This window comes from Phascolarctos cinereus, unplaced genomic scaffold (genome assembly GCF_003287225.1).
Source record: "Phascolarctos cinereus isolate Bilbo 61053 unplaced genomic scaffold, phaCin_HiC Scaffold_3;HRSCAF=262, whole genome shotgun sequence".
Classification (NCBI taxonomy): Eukaryota; Metazoa; Chordata; class Mammalia; order Diprotodontia; family Phascolarctidae; genus Phascolarctos; species Phascolarctos cinereus.
In genome coordinates this window covers 68,614,477-68,635,718 of record NW_027555736.1, presented here as the reverse complement: position 1 = coordinate 68,635,718, position 21,242 = coordinate 68,614,477, and the positions used below count along the sequence as shown (strand labels likewise).

Below are 21,242 nucleotides of genomic sequence, written 5' to 3'. Positions count from 1 at the left end.
ATATCACAGTATTCTATTAATATGCTAGTCATTTCTGGTCTCTAATTTTAAGTCTGAGCACTTATACTGAAAATCATAACAAAGCATTTGTTTATCTCAACTTTCTCATTTAACTTTTTGTATATGTGCTTATTCACAAAAAATGAGGGTTATTAGCTCTCTGGCTTTTTGTTGCTGCTGCTCAGGCTCTGTGATTTTCTTTGCAATGCTGACCAGCAACTGGTTGTAACTTCTCATCTTCAAGAATTACTTAGGGAAGGTAATAAGAGGTTACTTGTGACTTGACCAGAGTCACATAGCCAGTAGGTCTCAGAGGTAAAACTTGAACCTAGGTCTTCCTGATTCCAATGCCAGTTGTTTCTGTCCATTATAGTACATTGCCTCTCTCTTAGACTTGCCTTAGTAGAAATTGTTTCAATGCAATTGAATTGAGTTAAAAAACTATGTTAAAATCTCTGTAGGTGAAAGAGCAAAAGAAAGAAAGAAAAGTAAGAGAGGAAGGAAGGAAGGAAAGAAGGAAGTAAGAAAGGAAGAAAGGAAGATAATTTTTTAAGGAGCTTACAATTTAGACCAAGGGGTTCTTAATTTTTGTGGGTCCTGGACTGCTCTGGCAATCTGGTTGTCTGTTGACCCTTTCAATGTTTTGTTGTCTACATGCATAGTTGAAGGATGTGCTAAATTTCACTTAGAGTCCAGTAAAAATAAAGAAGTAATATTTTTCCCTTCCAGATTCTCAAACTGCCTGAAATCTATTCATTGCCACTGTGCCAAGAGTCTGTAGGCTCTATTTTAAGAACCCCAGAATACATAAATCTATAAAAGTTATAAAACAATACAGGGCAGCAGCATGATTCGATACCAAAAGGATTTGTACCATATACTGTAATCAGCATTTGTTCTAGTCACTGAAATGAAAAGATTCTGGTGAACATTTTAAAAGAGGTACCTCGCTGACCTGTTGCAGGGACCTAGATATTTCCCGGGACCTAGTGGTATCAGCCATGGCCAGGAGGGGGCAGCAGACGGCTGACTGAAGCAAGGTCTCACTACTGGCGACTGCCATCATCTGGAAGGGGTGAAAGGGAAGGGAAGGGAGAGAAAACTGGTTACTTGAAGCCCAAGGATTTACTGACTGTGTCCTCTTGAATAAAAGGCTGAAGTTTAGCCTTGTACTGAGTACTAAGCGCCCATGTTCATTAGTGAAGATTTTTCAAAATGCTCAAATGCTAAATGATTTTGGGTATCAAAAAGAATTAGAGAAACCAAATAAGTGGGTCAACTAACTCGGAGAATACTGAACTTGTACATTTCTTGAGGGCAATTTCATTTTTTACTTTCTAACCCCCAATGCCTGAAGAGTTAGTTAGTGAGGCATTCTAAGTAGAAGACTGGCTGTATAGCCAAGAAGATGAGGGATCAGTTCCTGCCTGAATGTGTGTATGCATGTATGTATCTATGTATATATGCATATATTATAATATATAATTATAATGTTATATATAAATTATATATTACCCATATGATAGGTAATATATTCCTCTATGTACACACACATACATTATAATATATAATTTGATATAATATTGCATATAAATTACATATTACATGATGATATATAATGTATTCCAACATGTATAATGTATGCACGATGACATAAACTTATGCATCACATAGAAATTATATATTACAAACATAACACAATACATGAATGTATATTTATATGTCTATATGCACATGTATACATACATGTACATTTTGGTAACTGTTTCAATATAATTGATTTTTCTGGTAATCATTTTATTTTTATTTTATGCATTTAACAACATTATTCTGGAAAGGGATCCATAAGTTTTAACAACTGCCAAAGGGATCCATAACAGAAAACAGGTTGAGAACCCCTATTCTAAGGCTCTAAGTTACAGGTGAGTTGCTGAGATATCTAGGTCTGGATCAAAAACAAAATAAAACAAACACAAAAATTGAAAAAGACTGAAATCCATAATGCCCAGCATAGTTCTTTCACACAGTAGGCAATTAATGGCAGTTGAACTGAATTGAATTGACTTTGTGATTCCTGTTAAATTCTAAGCCTTGAATTTACCTTGTTCTGTGGGTTTAGCCAGTAGTTGACATAGAGCTGGTAGTTTCATGTGAGAAACAAATTATTCAAATTCTTCTAATTGAGATGCTTATCTACATCTGTGATTGTTATTAATCATTGGTACAGTCATCCCTGCAAGTGGTTCCTGGAAATTATGTCAAAAGTGAATCAATCCTAAAGTAGATTATATTTTCCCAGAGGAAATTTGGGGGTTGTGTTCCTGACCAAGGGCTTGCTATGATATAAATTGTAGTTATGATGAAAGGGTTCAAAAAGCAAAAACACAGCAAATTTGATCATGCCTCTCACCTGCTCATAACATTGTAGTAGCTCCCCATTGCTTACAGAATAAAACCCTAGCTCTGTAGCATGATTTTCACTGCCCTTTGTGATGTGACTCCAAACTATTCTTTTGGTTTTAGCTACCACTATTCTTTTTAATGGAACCTGGTGGTTCAGACAAGGTGGATGCACTGCTGTCCTTTTCCTATGGCCATATCTACATCTATATCTATCTTTCTGTCTGTATATATTTGTAGTCTCCCACTTTAGAATGTAAACTCCTTATGAATAGGCATAATTTCATTCTTTATAATTATGTCCCTGACACCTAGAAAAATGATTGGCCCTAGTAGACATTAAGAAATACTTATTATGTATGCTTCTATGGCATATTGTGGTTCACAAAGCATTTTCCTCATTACTACCCTGAAATAGGCAGTACAAAAATTATTATCCCTATTTTGTGGATGGGGAATTGAAGGTCAAGGAGGTCAAGCAATTGGCCAAGTTTCTTTGAGTCCCAACTCAAATCCTACTTTTACTGGAAGCTTTCCTCATCTACTCTTAAATCTAATGCCATCCCTTTGTTAATTATTTCCTATTTATCCTGTATATAACTTGCTTGGTATATATTTTTTGCATGTTGTCTCCCCCATTAGACTGTAAGCTCCTTGAGGTCAAAGACTGCCTTGTGTTTCTTTTTGTATCCCCAAATTTAGCACAGTGTATGGCACATAGTAGGCACTTAATAAATGTTTGTCAATTGATTTATAGCTATAAAGTGTCAAAGTTAGTAATTAAACCTAGGTCTTCTGACTCCTACCTTGAATGTCCTTTCTACAGCGTTATACAACAACAACAAAAATCTGATGATTCTCATATCTACTTATCCAATCCAACTTTTCTCCTAACCTCAAAACTCACATGTCCAATGGCTTCTTGGACTTCTCAAACCAGAAGTCCTATTATATATTAAATTCAACATGTCCAAAACTTGACTCATCCTTCTTCCCTAACTCTGTCCCTAACCCCTTCTAAATTCCCTTGTTACTATCAAGGTACCACCAGCCTCACAGTCCCCAGGCTTGCAACTGAGGTGTCAGCCTCAACTCTTCAATCTCACCGCTCATATCCAATCAATTGTCGTTTTACCTTTGTAAAACTACCAGCTGAGGCATCCCATTCCACTCCTATGCCTTAGTAAATGTTCTTAAAGAGTAGCGGAAACAATTTAGCATCAGTTAGCCCATATTCTGATTCTGTGCCTTTGAATTCAGCTGGACTGATCAATGGATGAGTGATAATGCTTTTTTGGTGATATTTCTTGTATATGCCTCCTACTGTCCTCTGACACGGCTACCACTATGGTGCAGGTCATCATTGTCTCATACTGGGACTATTGAAATATCCTTTTGGTTGGTCTCCCTGCCTTAAGTAGCTCACCACTTCAGTTCATGTTCCACTCAGTTGTCAAATGAATCTTCCTAAAACACAGATTTGACCATGTCTTCCCTAGAAAATCAAGAAACTCCACTGGTTTCTTATTAAGTCTGGGATCAAATATAAAATCCTCTGTTTGGCATTGAAAGCCCTTCCTGGCACCCTCTTACTTTTCCCATTTTCTTACGCCTTATTCCTTTTACATACTCTGTGATTCAGTGACATTGACCTCCTTGTTCCTTACACAAGACACTCCATCTCTAGACTCTAGGCATTTTCACTGGTTTTTCCTTATGCCCGGAATTCTTTTCTTCTTCATCTCTGCCTCCTGTCTTATGCGACTTCTTTCAAGTCCGAGCTAAAATCCCTCCTTCCACAAGGAAGTGGGGTCCTCTTTAATGCTAGTGCCTTCTTTCTGATGCTTATCTCCAATTTATTCTGTATATAGCTTTTTTATAGTTGTTTTATGTTGGCTTCTCAATTTTTTTTTTCTTCCTTTCTTTGCATTCTAAGTGCTTAGCACAGTGCCTGGACACATAGTGGATCCATAGTAAATGCTCATTAATTGACTAAGGGACCTAATGTATTATAAAAGGCACATGTATTTAAGTACTTTAAGAATCCATGATTTCATTGGTCCAGTTACTCCTTCCTGCAATATACATCACAAATGTCTATGCCTTCTTAGCCTTCATGAATGGAAGAAAGAGTTGAGAGTCTAGTGACCGACATTGTGGTAATGAGCCTCTGAATTCAGCTAGATCAATCTACGGACAATCAACACGTAATCTGTTGTCAAGCCCATACTTGAATACTTTCAAATGTGGTGGAATGTCTGAGAGCTTGTGCTCTGCTGTCAGATCCTTTGGGAACCCACATTACCTCAAGTCCACGTAGAAACATCAATTAATCAATCAACACTTATTAAGCACCAACTAGGCACAAAGCAATGGAGATCAGAGGAGGAAAACCTACATATGGCAGCTAACGTTAGAGCCCCATCACTTCTAGGATCAAATTTAATCAACTCTGGTTGGCATTTCAAACCTTTAACAACCTGGTTCCAACTTATCTTTCCAGGAATATTAGTCATTACACTCTATATCTCATCTAAAAATTTAAAAAATCAGTTAACTAGAATTTGTTCTACCCACCAAAAGAAAAATAAAAACAAATCCCTTATAATATATATATGCACAGTTAAATAAGACATATTACCTCATTGTCCATGTCAAAAATATATGTCTTATTCTCCATATGAGTTCAACATCTGTCTGTTAAGAGGTAACATTTTTCATTCTTAGTACTCTGGAATTGTGATTGGTCATTGCATTGATAAAGAGATCTTAAGTCCTTCAAAGTTGTTTCTTTTACAGAAGACATCCAAGAAACTTCAACTTAATTTCTCACTCCAAGAATGCTGCTAAAATAAGAAGTAGCATTTGAGGTTGTCCTGCTAATCCTTATCCAGCTTTAAGAGGACAATTACAGTGAGGAAGAAGAATCCAAGAACCTAGATCCCAAACCCATGCAGTTTTCAGCTCTTCTTCTGGACTTGCCATTGGTCTGGAGAAGGTGCCTAAGCTAGATGGGAGGGAGTTTTTTTTTTTTAAATGCTGAAAAGCCATTTGTGTAGTGGTGGGCCAAGCAAATTGCTCCATCGCTAAAAGACTGAATCCTAAAGGGCAGCAGATACCTATTGGCACCGATGCTAAGAGCCCTGCCACATTAATGCTTTGATCTCAGCCCTATTTCTGCCATGGCAATTTTCTAGACATTAACTTGGGCCCTCAGCATTATGTGTCCTTGCTTCAGAGGTCATCACATTATGTGAATGACCCAAAAGATTTTCTATCTCATTTGGTTTATTGCCAAATTGAGAAGATCACTGCCTGAGATAAGGTATACTTAAGTGAACTCTGCACTCAGAAGCACAAATTTTAGGAAGTTAAAGAAGGAAAGTTTTGTGGAAAAGTAGAAGCAAAACAAAATAGGATCCACAACAGAACTTGTGGAAAATAACAGCCACCCTCCAATGAGTAGCCCTTCTCCCAAAGGCCCATATAACTCCTCAAGCATTTATAGGCAGAAAGTGGTACGTTCCACATGGGTGTTCCCAGCTGGTGTTGCCAAGCACAACTCTTCCTACAGTGCTCCCTAGTGTCTGTCAGGCTACTTCAGGCAATGCTTTGGGAATGGCTTCTCTAGCACTGCTACTGAGTGTCACCCAAGAGGAGGCATTAGATATAATTCCTTACAGTAGATCCTCCTGGTACGTTTTGTGATGCTCCCTCCTAACAAGTGGTGCCAGGTGTTGCTATCAGGCAAGGGTAAACTGTCTACTAGGGCATAGAATTCATCATCATCATCATCATCACCATCTTCCTCCTCCTCCTCATAACCAGCATTTTATAGCACTTCAATAGCTTTAAAACTGTTGTCTTGATCCTTGCAACAACCCTAGGAGGTAGGTGCTATTGTTACCTCAATTTTACAGATGAGGCAACTGAGGCAAACAGAAGGTAAGTAATCCAGGGTCACACAGCTAGTAAGTATACGAGGCAGGACTTGAACTCAGTCTTTCTGAATGCAAGTTTAGCCCTCTATCCACTGTACTTCAGTGAGATCTAATCTAGTCCCTGCATTTTACAGAGGAGGGAACTGAGGCCCAGAGACATTGCCCAAGGTCACATAGATCAGTCAAAAGGCACTTATTAATGTTTATTGTGTGCCAGGCACTGTGCCAAATAGTAGGTTGCAAAGAAAGACAAAAGTAGGAGATCCAAGATTTGAACCCAAGTCCTCTGACTCAAAACCCAAACTCTACTGTATTATGTACTTTCCCCGCCATTGAATGAATCGTTTTCCCCTATCAGGCAGGATATACTATCTTCCCTGTCAGACTATGCTAGGCTACTATTTTCATTATTCCTGAGAACCACAAAAGCTTTCCCTGAGAGAAAGATCTCCCTTGACTCTCCTCTCCAACTCCAGATTCAAATATGGTGACTATAAATTTTGATGTCCTTTTCTCCTTTGACAGTAATATTTTTCCTCTTTGGGAGAGGACTTCCATGTGTTCAGATAATAGGATCATATGTGTAGGGCTAGAAGGCATCTTCGAGGCCATTTAGTTCAACCTCATTTTACAGATAAGTAAACTAAGGCCCATAGAGTTAAGTGATTTTTCCAAGGTCATAAAACTAGTCAGTGAAATGGCTGGGATTTGAACCCTGGTCCTCTGATGCCATGTCTAGTATTTTTTTCAATGCACTATGATGACAAAGGAGCCTTTATTTCTTCCTAATCCTTCCTTAGATCCCAAGGAAATCTTGAGACAATTTGGAAGGATTATTCATAAAATAATAGAACCTTCAAGTTTGAAGAAATCTCAGAGACCATCTAATCTAACTTGTACCCAAACAGTAATCTTCTGGGTTTTGGAGACAACCTATTACTTGTGGACGTTCCAGTTGTTAGTAAATTCATCCTAGGCAAGCTGGCATCTGGCTTTTTGTGGCTTATACCCATTACTCCCATTCTACTATCCAAAGCCAAGCCAAACAAGTACAATCCTTCTTCCACCTGGCAGAATTTCATATACTTTAGAGCAGCTATCATATCCTCCCCGAGTGTTCTCTTCCCCAGTTCCTCTAACTTATCCTATGGCATGGCACAGAGAGGACGCCTTCCCTACTCCCTTAGCTTTCTTTCCTCTCCGGTTGAAGGCCTGGAGGGTGGAATACCAAAGTGCCCCCCAAAGCTTTCATTTTCAGAGGGCAGAATCTGGACTTTCTAGCTCACTCTCTCCTTCTCATACATAGCTCTGCTTGGTTTGAACTCCACAGATGCTCCCCTCACTGGGTACCGCTTGGTGTCCCTCATCCCTTTCCAACTTCCTTTTGTGGGTTATCTTCCCCTGTTAGATTTTAAGTTCCTTGAGGGCAGGGGCTATATTTCTTTTTCTTATTTGTATCCTCAGCACTTAGCACAGTGCCTAGCACATAGTAGACACTTAATAAATATTTATTGAATTGAGTCAGTTTGGGGTGTGTTTCTAGGAATACAGCAAGAAGTAGGTAAAGAGAGATATTAACAATGTTGAAGAAAAATGAAATAATTCATGGATCTGATTTATTTGTGGGAGGTTATGAAATCAATGGCACAAAATTTAGCCTCGGCAATGAGAAGACCTCTCTTTTTCCAATACAGGAGGGATTGGAGAAAAGGACTGGTGAAAAGATAGAGTGGTTGTCATGGAGAGGAGGAAGGATGTGCCTAATGGTCTCAATCTTCTTAGTAGGACTTGATGCTGTCCGCTCAAAGGAAGGGCAAGGGTAGGTTGGGAGTAGGAATTTGAGGGAAGTAGAGAAAGTTTTTTGTTCTTTAATCTTTTACCCATCAATCACTTCCTAATTTTGAAAGGGAAAAAGTCTTAAAAGTCCAGCTTGCAAGTTTATATATGGAAATGGGGACATAAAGAGAGGGACACTTTGATTGCACTGTATAAAAGTCAGCATTAGGGATATTAATTTTTTTTTCTTTTTTAACTTATGATGACTGACTCTCTTTTCTTCCTGTTATATTTTGCCTTTCAAAATCACTCTATGGTGCTATTAAATGGGGATTTACCATGAAATGAATGAGTAAAGAGCATAAGTTTGAATTCACATCATATTACACACATGCACACATACATTTGGGGGACAGTGTGATGAATAGAGTACATTGGCTGTGGAAGTCAGAGGACATGGGTTCAAATCCTGATTGACACTTAAACGTGATCTTAGAAAAGTCACAGTTTCCTTGATCCTCAGTTTCCTTATATATAAAATGAGGAAGTTGCTCTAGATAGCCTCCTAAAGTCTTTTTAGTTCAAAGCCTATAGATAAGACAGTGGTGGATGAATGGAATGGTGAACTATGACATAATTTTAAAAAATTTTGTTCTGAACTTACCCAAGCACAAACCCCCCAAACCGAGCATTTTCAATACATAGAATGCAAAAAGAAGATTGTGTACGTAACCACAAATCACACTTTCATACTCCTTGCTTTTCTTCTAAATGTACATAATGAATTCCACATATTACTTTCAAAACTGTCCTGTTTATCCTTCCTTCTGAACTTCCTTCTGTTCTCTTCCGTGCATTGACTTATGAAAAATGGAGATTGCTGCAAGTAAATTAACTTCTCTCAGCCTCAGTTGCCTCGTCTGTAAAATGAAATGTTGAACTTGATAGTCTCTGTGGTACCTTCCAGATCTAAATCTGTGTTCATAATTATTTAATGTTGAGTAGTTTACCAAATGTTTATTTCAATCACTTAGATTGACAGGATAAAACAAAATACTTCGGAGATCTATGGAGGGTAGAAAGCCCTGTCTTTATTGTCCTGTGATTGGTAGAATTGTTTTCCAAAACTTTTATAGACCTATGGAAGATTTCCTTCTGTGAGTTTATGATAGTTAATCTTCCCATACAAAGAGGAGAGCAAGTAACTAACAGTTACTTGGGCTAAGTATTTTGTATTTTTAAAATCATTTCCCCCAATGCTTTAATACCTTAAGGATGTGCAATTTCATTGGTTTGGGTACACCTTTGACTGACACAGAATATAACATTTTCAGTGACTTAGTAATAAAAAAATTCATCACCCTGTGGCCAACTTGGTGATGGACCTTTTCTAATTTGGCTAGGTTGGCTAGACTTTGGACAACAGACGTAGATAATGACTTGTTACTGCCATTCCTCAAAACTCTTCCAGCTTTGTGGAGGTTGGTCAAAGCTTGTGTTTCACTGGCATGTCCTTCAGGTGATAGCTAGGTGGTATAGTGGATAGAGTACTAGACTTGGAGTCAGAAAGACCTTAGTTCAAATCCCTACTCAGGTACTGAGTAGCTGCCACTGCTCTTCCTTTATCCCAGTCTCACATGAGGAGATGGCCCTTCTTCTTGCCAAGGCCAACCTTTATACATGCATAATTGATCTCATTCCTTCCAGTGTTCTGCAAAAGACTGACCCCTCTATCACCCCTACTCTCTCACTTCTCTTTAATCTCTCCCTATTTATTTGCTGCTTCCCCCATCCTCAAGAAACCTTCGCTTGACCCTTCTATTCCTGCTATTGTTCCATATCTCTCTGGCCTTTCATTGCTAAACTCCCTGAGAAGGTCATCTACAATAGATGCCTCTACTTCCTTTCCTCTAATTCTCTTCTTAACTTTCTGCAGTCTAATTTCCAACCTTATCATTCAACTAAAACTGCTCTATCCAAAGTTACTAATAATCTCTTAATTGCCAAATCTAATGTCCTTCCCTAATCCTCTGCAGCCTTTGACACAGTTGATTATACTCTACTTAGCTCTCTTCTCTCTAGGTTTTCAGGACATTACTCTCTCCTTGTTGTTCTCCTACCTATATGAATATTCCTCAGTCTCTTTTGTTGAATCTTCATACAGATCAGACCAGCTAACCATGGGTAACCCACAAGACTGTCTTGTGCCCTATTCTCTTCTCCCTCTGTACTGTTTCAGTCACTTATCCCACCCTCTCCCATAGATTCAATGATCATTTCTATGCTGATGATTCCCAAATCTACTTATCCAGGTCTAATTTCTCTCCTAACTTCCAGTCTTACATCTCCAACTAGCTACTAGACATCTTGAATTGTATGTCCAGTAGACATCTTAAACTTATCCTGTCCAAAATAGAACTTATAATCTCTCCCTACCCTAACTTTTCCTCCTCCCAAACTTTCCTATTATTGTGAAGGTCAGCACCATCCTCCTAGCCAACCAGATTTGAAACCTAGGTATCATCTTTGACCCCTCATTGACCCCTCACAGTCTCTCACACGCATAACCAATCTGTTGCCAAGGCCTGTTGATTTTACCATTTCAACATCTCTTGAATATGTCCCATTCTATCCTCTGATACTATCACCACCCTGGTATGGGCCTTCATCTCCTCATGGCTACACTACTGCAATAGCCTCCTGGCTGATCTGCCTGCCACAGGTCTCTCCTTACTGCAGTCCATCTTCTATTCTATAATCAAAGTGATTGTCCTAAAGCATAGACCCAACCATGTCACCCTCCTATTCAATGAACTCCAGTGATTCCCTGTCACCTCAAGGATTAAATATAAAATCCTTTGTTTGACATTCAACACCCTTCATAACCTATTCCCACCCCACCTTTCCAGTCTTCTTGTACCTTATACTCTTCCCCCTCCATACTGTTTGATCTAGTAACACTGACTTCCTTGCTTTTCCCCAAACAAGATATTCCATTTCCCTACTCCAGGTGTTATCACTGGATGTTCCCCGTGCTTGGAATACTCTCCATCCTCATCTCTACCTCCTGGTTTCCTTCAAGTTCTAGTTAAAATCCCATCTTCTACAGGCAGCCTTTCAAATCCCCCTTAATTCTAGAGCCTTCTCCCTTAATTATTTCCTATTTATCCTGTACATAGCTTGCTTGTACTTTGTTTTTTGCTTGTTGTCTCCCCCATTAAATTGTAAGCTCCTTGAGGGCATGGACTGTCCAGCCCCCCCTCCCTTTTTTTTTGGTATCTTCAGTGCTTAGCACAGTGCCTGACATGTAGAAGATGCTTAATAAATGTTTAGGGACTGACCAATTGACCCCAGATAAGTCACCTAACCTCTCAAGCTTAGTTTCTCTGTCAGTAAAATGGGGCTAAAAATAGCACCCACTTCATGAGGTTTCTATGAGGATCTGATAAGATACCATATAAAATACTTTCTCAACTTTAAAGTGCCATATAAATGCTAGCTATTCTCATTGTTATTATCAAGAACCCAAGCTCAGCTCCTCACTGTGATGAAGCATCAGAACAGAACTTTGGGGAGTTTACTCTTTTTCTACCCCAGTTAAAAGTATCATTGAAAAGAGTTTTCTGTAGGCTGGTCCTGATTAGTTTGAATAATGAATCCCCTAAAGTGGTCACATGTCCTCCAATTTCACACTATTCAAAGTTATGACTATATAAAATATGGCAATTGGTTCAAGCCCAATATGCAGTGTGAATTTGAATAATGCAATCACTTTAGGGGATTCCTTATTCACACTAATTTGGTCCTAGCTGTACTGTTCTTAGTAATATATTATGTGAACAGAGTAAGTAGCCAGTATAACTTACCCTTTCTACATGTGATGTGTGCAGAAACCCATGGCAACTCAATGCCACTAAAAGATGGAAGCTCTTATGTCTAAAGACCTGGGATTATCCTTCAGCTCAACCATTTAGTAGCTATCCAATGTTGCACAATTCATTTTTTTAAATTTTTTGACTTTTTTAAAATTAATTTATTTTGATTCATCAACAATCACTTCCATAAGTTTTGAGTCTTAAATTTTTCTCCCCTTCTCTCCCTCCCTTCTTCCCCAAGATGGCTCTCAATCTGATATGGGCTATACACATATACATTCCTATTAAACGTATTTTCACATTAGTGATATTGTAAGGAAGAATTAGAACCAATAGGAGGAACCATCAGAAAGAGGAAACAAAACAAAACAGAAGAAAAAAAGAGCAAATAGTATGCTTTGATCTGCATTCAAACTCCATAGTTCTTTCTTTGTATGTGGACAACATTTTCTATCATGAGACCTTTGGAGATGTCTTAGATCTTGCATTGCTGAGAAGGGCTAAGTCTATCAACATTAGTCATTGAATTTCCTATATTTAAATGTAAAACTGCAAGGAAAATTTAATTGTACTGATGCTCGATTTCATTAATAATAAGTCATTACAAAGTTAGAAAAAAGACAAAGGCTTGCTCATGATGTCAGATTGAACTTGGGAGGTCTGGAAAGATAGTACTATCTTCCTTCCATGGAAATTGTGTAAAGACTTGGGGAGGAGGGTAACCCAAGTCCCAAAGCCGATTGGTGTAGGATTCTCTCCTCCCTAGGGGAGATTAATGCCCTGGGCTCTTACCAACTCTGCCCTGCCCTCTTATGTGAGTATAAGGCATCAATCTCCACTAGTAAGGACAGCTTCCCATACCAATGGGCTTTGGTACTGGGGCTGCAAAAATAAATTCAATTAATTTCAAATCAATTGGATTCAATATTTATTAAAGACCTACTGCATTCAAGGCAGTGCCCTAGGTACTGAAGATACAAAGAAAAAAAATCAGTACCTGACTTCAAAGAGCTTAGTTCATGAAAGACTTGATGGCTTTGTGAGGGGCTATGACAAAGAGAAATAATCTGGGGATGAATTTAGAATACAATAGCTGAGGGTTAAGGGGAAGGAAAGTTATATATAGGAAAGTTATAAATAGAAAAAAAATAAAGTTATTCAAATTCACTGTTGTTGAGTCATTTCAGTCATGTACAACTCTTTGTGACCCTACCTGGGGTTTTCTTGGCAGATACTGGAGTGGTTTGCCATTTCATTGTCCAGCTTATTTTACAGATGAGGAAACTGAGGCAAACAGGGTTAAGTGACTTGCCCAGAGTCACGCAGCTAGTAAGTATCTGGGACCAGATTTGAATACCAGTCTTCCTGACTTCAGATACACTAAGTCACCTAGCTGCCTTCAAATGAAGTAATTTCCAGCAATTGGAAAGAGCTGTAATGAATAATCAGTTTATTTCTGATTTTTGAGTCAAGTCTCTTTGTTTTTCTCTGAGATGTTTTCTTTTTGCCACCACTAACGACGCTGTCTTGTGTTGTCAGTAGAGACCATATTTTTAAATAAAAGGAATCCCAGGAAACCTCTCCATTGGGCTCTTCTGCTTGTATTCATCTTTCAGCTCTCACCACACAATTGAGTCTCCACGGAACAATCTTCCTGTTGCATTTCTCAGAAGGAGTTATTGTTTTTCAAATGCTGGCCTTTATTTCATAGGGTTGAACTCACCCACAGTCTTCTCCATAAGGGATCTTGGAGAGTTTTGAGAAAAAAATATTGTTGTATAAAGAGGTTTGAGATCCTTTATTTTCTTGTATTGGTAGCAAAACTCTTGGTATCCTTAAAGTTCTATTCCTTTCCATGAACACAGTGCAGTGTGGGTTGAATGTTAAGCTTGGAATCAGGAGGACCTGGGTACAACCCTTGCATCTGACAGTTGCTAGCTATGTGACCACAGATAAGTCACTTAACTGCTCTGTGCTTCAGTTTCTTCATTTGCAAAATGAGGATAATAAAATCTATGGCATTTATCTCACAGGAGGGAGTTGTGAAGTTCAAATGATATAACATGTAAATGTGTATTGCAAACTTGAAAATGCTATGTAAGTGCTAATTATTATTATTAAAACTCCCAAATCAATTAATAAAGACATTTATTCAGTTATTACTGTGGGTCAGGTATTGTTCCTAGCAAAGGTGAAACAGTACCCCTTCCCTATGAGGGGAGAAAATATATACGTGTATTGATATATACAAGGAAGAATAGAAAAATTAAAAAAAAAGTAAAGGAAGAGATAGGGGCTGGACCTGTGATTTCATTGGTCTAGGGAACTCCTGAGACTCTCTCCACTTATGTAGATTGGTACCTTCACTTCAATTTGTGATCTTAGAGTGTTACCTGAAGTAGTGGTGTCAAACTTAGAGAAACAGAGCCACTGATCTGTGTATAAGGAGCCCTGAGGGCTTTATATAGACTCAGAAAGTCATATAATAACATTACCTATGTTGTATTATTAAGGGTAGCTTGGTGGTACAGTGGATAGAGCCCAGGGCCTAGAGTCAGGAGGACCTGACTTCAAATCTGGCCTCACTTACTAGCTGTGTGATCCTGAGCAAGTCACTTAACCCTGTTTGCCTCAGTTTCTCATCTGTAAAATGAGCTGGAGAAGGATATGGCAAATCATTCCAGTATCTTTGTCAAAAGGAGTCGGACAGGATTGAAATAACTGAACAACAACAAATGTTCTGTTGTACTTTATTTTGTTAAATATTTCCTAATTACATTTTAATTTGGTTCAGAGAATGTGATGGGTTGACTGAGGCCAGGCAGGTCTTGAATCCCGGCCTTCCTGGATTCAAAGCCAGCTCTCTAGTATGTCATGCCTTTCATTATGCAAAATAGATTTTTTTTTTTTGGTAAGAGAAGTATTAGGAACTGGGAAGGGTAGGAGTGGGGGAGAGTCCAGAAAGACTCAGTCACCACAGGTGCCAAAAGAGAAGAAAGCAAAATTAATAATAATGATGATGATAAGTAGCTAGCTTTTATATAGCACCTACTATATGCCAGGAACCATGCTAGTAGGCTCTTTAAATATTATCTCATTTAGATGAACAGGTTGACTTAAGAATAACGTGGAAAGACTTATATGGTCTGATGCTGAGTGAAGTGAGCAGAACCAAGAGGACCTTGTACACAATAACAGCCACATCATATGCAATGACTAATATTGTTAAACTGAACCCTTCTCAGCATTACAAGGATCTAAGACATCTCCAGAGGCCTCGGGATGGAAAACGCTGTCCACATCCAAAGAAAGAACTATGGAAGTCGAATCGCTATCACTTATTTTTACCTTCTGTTGAGTTTTGTTTCATCTTTCTGATGGTTCCTCCTATTGGTTTTAATTTTTATTTACAACTTTACTAATGTGAAAATATGTTTAATGGGAATGTAAATGTAAAACCTATATCAGATTGTGTGCCGTCTTGGGAAGGGTTGGGGGAAGGAAGGGGGAGAAAAATTTTCAACTCAAAAGCATATGGAAGTGATTTTTGATAAATCAAAATAAATTAATAAAATTAAAAAAATATTATCTCATTTACTTCAACGTTGGGAGGTGGGTACTGTTATGATCCCAAATTTGCAGTTGAGGAAACTGAGGCAAAACAGAGGTTAAGTAACTTGCCCTTAGGTCACACAGCTAGCAAATGTCTGAGGTTGGATTTGAACTTGGAGGTTGTCCTGATGCCAAGCCCAGTGCTTTCTGTACTATGGCGCCACCTAGCAGTAGTTCAAGTTTTATGCTAGAAGATCATTTAACACAACCATTTTTTTTTTAGATTAATATGCCAAAATATGAATATAGAGTGAGAAGTTGGTCATAAAATGTTGACAAGTACATAGATTTCTTTTTTTTAAGCCCTGAATTTGAAAGGAGTGACTATGATGAGCATCGCAAGTACTGTTTGCCTGAGTTTCCTTCTCCCACCTCTGTTGATGAAGAATATCTTACCATAAGTACTACATCTGCCACTCCACTCTCTTATGGAGGATGGTTGGAAGTACCTTCAAGGACCACTCTTCAGCCACCATTTTGCACATTTAGGCCTCACTTGGTATCTTTGCCTATTGAGGAGTCTGGCAATAGTGAGGACGAATGGGAAGACCTGGAGGAGACTGTAGAAACAGATGATGACCTGTCCAAGGTAGGTAGCAATTCCTCATTGGAGGATAGATTCTTCAGAGCTCAAATCACACACTAGCGCTCTTCACAGTCATCTCTGTTGCCCTTTTTCTCTCACTAATAGTTCACAGTGCCCATCAGTTGGGTCATCCATATGCAAAATGGTACTCTCTTTGGCCTGATCATACTCACTTCTAAGGCTAGTTTGATTTCCCATAGAAATTAGACTTACTTGAGGTCAGTTGCCTTTTTCTGCAACCCTTCTCATTTCATGCACTGACCTCTAGCTTACTTTTTCCTGTTCCATGTTGATAATTGACTGGTAGAAATATCTTGGGAAGGTGGTATGATATCAAGGTCTTTCTGCTGAATTCATATTTTGGAGTAAATTCTAATCAGGCTGGAAACCAAGTTAAGAATAATATACGGTTTCTTCAAGCTAAAGGAGAGATTAGAGGGTAGGTTCATAGTATGAAGTTATGCTAAGAAAACATAAGGATGAGAATCTGGAACTAGGAGGTGAGAGAAAGCTGCATATATAGCAAGTTAGGTCAAGAACACAGAAAATTAGAGACATAGGTTCAACAAGAGGCATGTAATTGTTTGTTAAGAGCCTCCAATCTGCTACATGAAGTAAGAAAATAATTACTGAATTGTCAAGAAATTTTAAAAAATACATTGGCCTTAGAAGACTGTGTACTAAAATGCTTAACACTTGAGACTGTGACTAAAACATACTACTTTTCATTCTGATGTTGTTCAAACTCCACTTTCCTTTATTTGTACTAAATATTTCTAGTCCTCAACTGGGAAGCTCCACTATCTACAAATAATTAAGCTAGTCTCTAAGGACTGTGGCAGGCAGACACACATGGAGGGTAAAGATTTGTAATTCAAATCACTCTCTGCATAAAAGACCTAGTTCTTATCTTAAATATGAAGCAACAAGTTAATGGAGCAGATGAAACAGAGACTTTGGATGTTCTGGGCTGCCATTGATAGGAAAGTCAGGTCCCTTTGACGTGGCCTGAAATGATTAATTATGGATTCACAACAGCATGAAGCAAACTAGAGAACTACTTATGGAGAGAAGTCTTTCTTACCGAAGTGACTGTTACAACTTAGAAGTCCAAAGGAGAAAACAGTCTCAATGTGGTAATGGGATGGTAGAGGCCCTAGGGAAACAATAATAGGAGTCAAATTAATGTATGACTGGGATTACAACCTCAAGTAACCCATACATAGATAAGAAAGGCACCTTGCTGTACAGGACTTCTTAGAGTCAAGAAGACCTAGGTTTAAGTCTAGCCTTTGGTAGATCAAACTGTGTGACCCTGGGCAAACAATTTAACCTTTCTGTGCCCTCGGTAACTCTAAGACTCCAAGATGTAGGCAAGTTTTTTCCCTATGTTGGGTGGAGGGCATTTCTATATCACCAATCCCCTACACCAATAAAATCACTGATCCAGACCAGCTAGATACAGATAACAAACACAGACACATATCTATGTTTGTACACACAATATTAAATAGAGCTGTCATGCTTTATAATGGAGTAACTTTTTTCAAAGAGATTATCACAGTGAAATCTCGTTAATGCATGAAATAATGTTCCCTTCTCTCTTTCTATGCCCTTAAGATATAAAGGATCTGGCTTGTTCTTAAGGGTGTGTAAAAATATCCTGGGTGCCTTTACATGTCTCGTGAGTGTATGTATGTATGCAATCACCTTCTGTGGGTGGGGGCCCAATAAGTCCAAAACATGGTGGAGTGGTCTGTATGTCTATTATATTAACCCAGGATGTAGCTTAGGTGTAGTTGGGAGGCGTCTGGGCTGTATCAATTATTCATCTAGCCCTTGCAATATATGTAGATCTTTGCAGTAACCTATTTTCCATATATTATTCATTTAGCTGAATTCATTTGTCAGGTGCTTGGGATGTGGCATGAGTAAGAGGAAAAGAGAAATACACCCATGTGCCCTGAAGATTTCCTTCTTGTCTTCCATCCATATAAGGACAACTAAAAGAGGAAGTAGCTTCATGGGGGAGGAGGGATAGAGAATGGCATTTAGGACCAAAGTTGCCCCAAGGCTTGACATACGCTGATTGGAAGTTTGGGAGAATGGTCTAATAAATAATATGGAAGGGGAGAAAATAGCTGTGGAAAGAATATATTTTGGGTGTGTGTTCATGTGAGATTAGAATGAGGGATTCAGAGCAGACCAAGTGTAAGGGTAGAGTCTGTGGGTGTGAATAATATCAGGGAGAGAGGACAAGAAGGTTGTGTAGTGAGAGTAGATGTAGCAGGAAGACATTTGGGATTTATTTGAGAAAGTGAGTCAGAACAGTTGTGCCCTCATATGTGAGGATGAGAGTGGTCAAAATCTGGATCGGTTTCTAAGGCCAAGGTCCATCACTGAGTTTTATGGAACCTGAGAACAGAATGTTTTCAGCGCATGAAATAGCTCATCATTCTAAGAAATGCTTGTTATTTTAGGGGAATGGAGAGAATGGGGTCTCCTGTGACAACAGCAAAGTGCTCCTCCTGCCTGATGCTTCTTCTGAATTGAAGAGGGTGGCTGACTCCGTGGAAGACCTCTCAGTTTTCCTCAGACCAGAGGATGTGCCTGAAATAGCCCTTGTGAAAGATAGTGATGGGCAGCTTGGTAGGTGAACCTTAATGGAGAGCATAGCACTGCTTGCTAAGTAAGCACTTACTTCATCTGTGTTGTGCCTTTTAAGTATCAAGAGAGACAGTTTGGGATAGCAGGTAGTGTTCCACTGGGGGTGAGGTAAAAGAGGGTCTGAATCCTGACTCTCATACTTATTAGTTCTGTGGCCAGGGGTAAGCCAACTATCCTCTCTTAGCCTCATTTTCATTATCTAAAAAATGGGGATAATAAACTAACAGTGCCTGACGGGGTTGTTGTAAGATTCAAATGAGTTAATTTGTTAAAGTTCTTTGTAAACCTTAAATCATTCAATGAATGTTACATATTATTACTATTATTACTAACTTTGAACAGTGACCTCAATTCACCAGCGACTGTAATCCTAAATGGAAAACTTTGGCAAGTGTGACTCAGTGAATTCATCTGGCTGTTCAACTTTAAAGAGCTAATAATAACATGAGATAATTTATTATTCCTTAGGAAAAATATGTGAAAGTCAGTTATGTCACTACTGTGCTGAATTTCTCTTTAAGGGAAGACATAGGAGAGAAACAATTCAGTCAGAAGGCCTGGTTTCAAATCTTGGCTCCATCAGTCACTGTTTGTATAACCTTGGGCTGAATTTCGCTAGTCCTCAGTTTTCTCATCTGTAAAATGGGGACTAAATGACCTCCAAGGTCCTTTAAACCTGTGATTCCATGGCTCCATGATCCTAAGTTAGAAAGTAGCTGAGAATAGATTTGGTTCTTGGCATCTGTTTGGAGATTACTCCAGAAATGATGTAACTAAGTGGTAGAGTCAGACAGATATGAACCCAAATTCCGCCTCAGATACCAGCTGTGTAACCTTGGAAAGGTCACTTTACTTCTATTTGCCTCAGTTTCCTCATCTGTCAATCAGCACCTATCTGGCAGGATTGTTGTGAGAATTAAATGAGACAATATTTATAAAGTGCTTAGCACTGTACCTTGAAATTTAATAGATGCTTTACAAATGTTAGCTAGTATTATTACTATTTTTATTATTCAGTGGAATACCAAGTGGCATACAGTGGTCAAAAAGAGTAAATGATTTTTACTCATTCACATGGCTAAGTGTTGCAGTGTATTGAGTACTGGGCCTAGAGTAAGTAAGACCTAGTTTAGCCTCAGATGCTTACTAGCTGTGTGATCCTGGGCAAATCACTTAACCTCTGGTTGCTTAGTTTCTTCTACTATAAAATAGGAATGATAACAGCACCTACCTGCCAGGGTTGTTGAAAATATCAAATGATGCATGTAAAGCTCCTAGCACATTTCCTGGTACGCATCAGTTGTTGTATAAATGCTTATTCCCCACCCTCCATCCCTATTTCCACAAGCATTTAGCCCTCTTCCCCTAAGGACAAGGGTGTTTAGTTTTTCTCTGCCCTCTCTGTCCTTCCTGAACAACCCGTAGGGTACTCATATAGGGGGCAAAAAGCAGAGTAGACACATAAAAAATTGACAAATTGATCACTAGATACTTTAGTTTCAGATTTTCTGAGTTTTTTATATTAGAGATGGAAGAATAATCCAATAGGTCATCTGGCTTCATGCCTCTCCATATTAGTATTTTATTAATATCAATAGTTATGATTACAGCAACTCACATCTGATTAATATCACTTCACGGTTTTCATAGGTCTTTCATTATGATCCCATGTTAATAGATTGTCTGGCAAGTCATGGCCTCACCTTCCTAATGTCATGGTCCTCTTCAAAAATGAAGGACAAACAACAATAACAACAACAATAATAGAGTAACCTATTATTAAGAGGTTAATAGAGGGGCAACTAGGTGATCCAGTGGATGGAGCACTAGCCTTGGATTCAGTAATACCTGAGGTCAAATCTGGACTCAGATACTAGCTGTGTGACCCTAGGCAAGTCACTTAACCCTGATTGCTTAAAAAAAGAGGTTAATAGAACAAGTAGCAGCATTTTCATGATATAGATAAGTAAACTAAGGCTTGAAGAGAGCAATTAAGGAGCTTATCTTGCACAATTAGCAAGTGGCAAATACAGGACTTAAAGTCAGAATGTCTTAATACAAGTACAGTGATATTTATCCATTGTCAGTTCCCATTTTTTTTTCCAGCCAAAGATAAGGTTTATTAGAACATCCTCCATATTGGCCAGACTCTTAAGGAATCTGAGCATTTGTATCACTAATGCAGGTGGGCCAGATCTTAAGAATCTGAGCCTGTGGCTAGATTTTAAGAATCTGAGCACCTTAATAGAGACAAGATGGACACTATATACAGAAAGACTGGGGGGGGGGATCTAGGAGTGGCCAAGTAGTTTGGAGTGACTGGAGGAGGGGTCTAAGGAGGATCTGGATGGGAGTGGCCAGTGAGCTGGGGCACATAGAACTCCA

General features: G+C 38.7%; 1 protein-coding gene across 1 annotated transcript in view; it reads left to right on the top strand.

Annotated features, from left to right (window-relative positions):
- Window positions 1–21,242, top strand: part of FRMPD2 (FERM and PDZ domain containing 2) — a 288,737-nt gene that overhangs the window by 118,684 nt on the left and 148,811 nt on the right. The window contains exons 29-30 of the mRNA XM_020997014.2: window positions 15,908–16,193; window positions 18,671–18,839. Coding sequence (XP_020852673.1) covers window positions 15,908–16,193; window positions 18,671–18,839 — 455 coding nt within the window. The remainder of the gene's footprint in view (window positions 1–15,907; window positions 16,194–18,670; window positions 18,840–21,242) is intronic.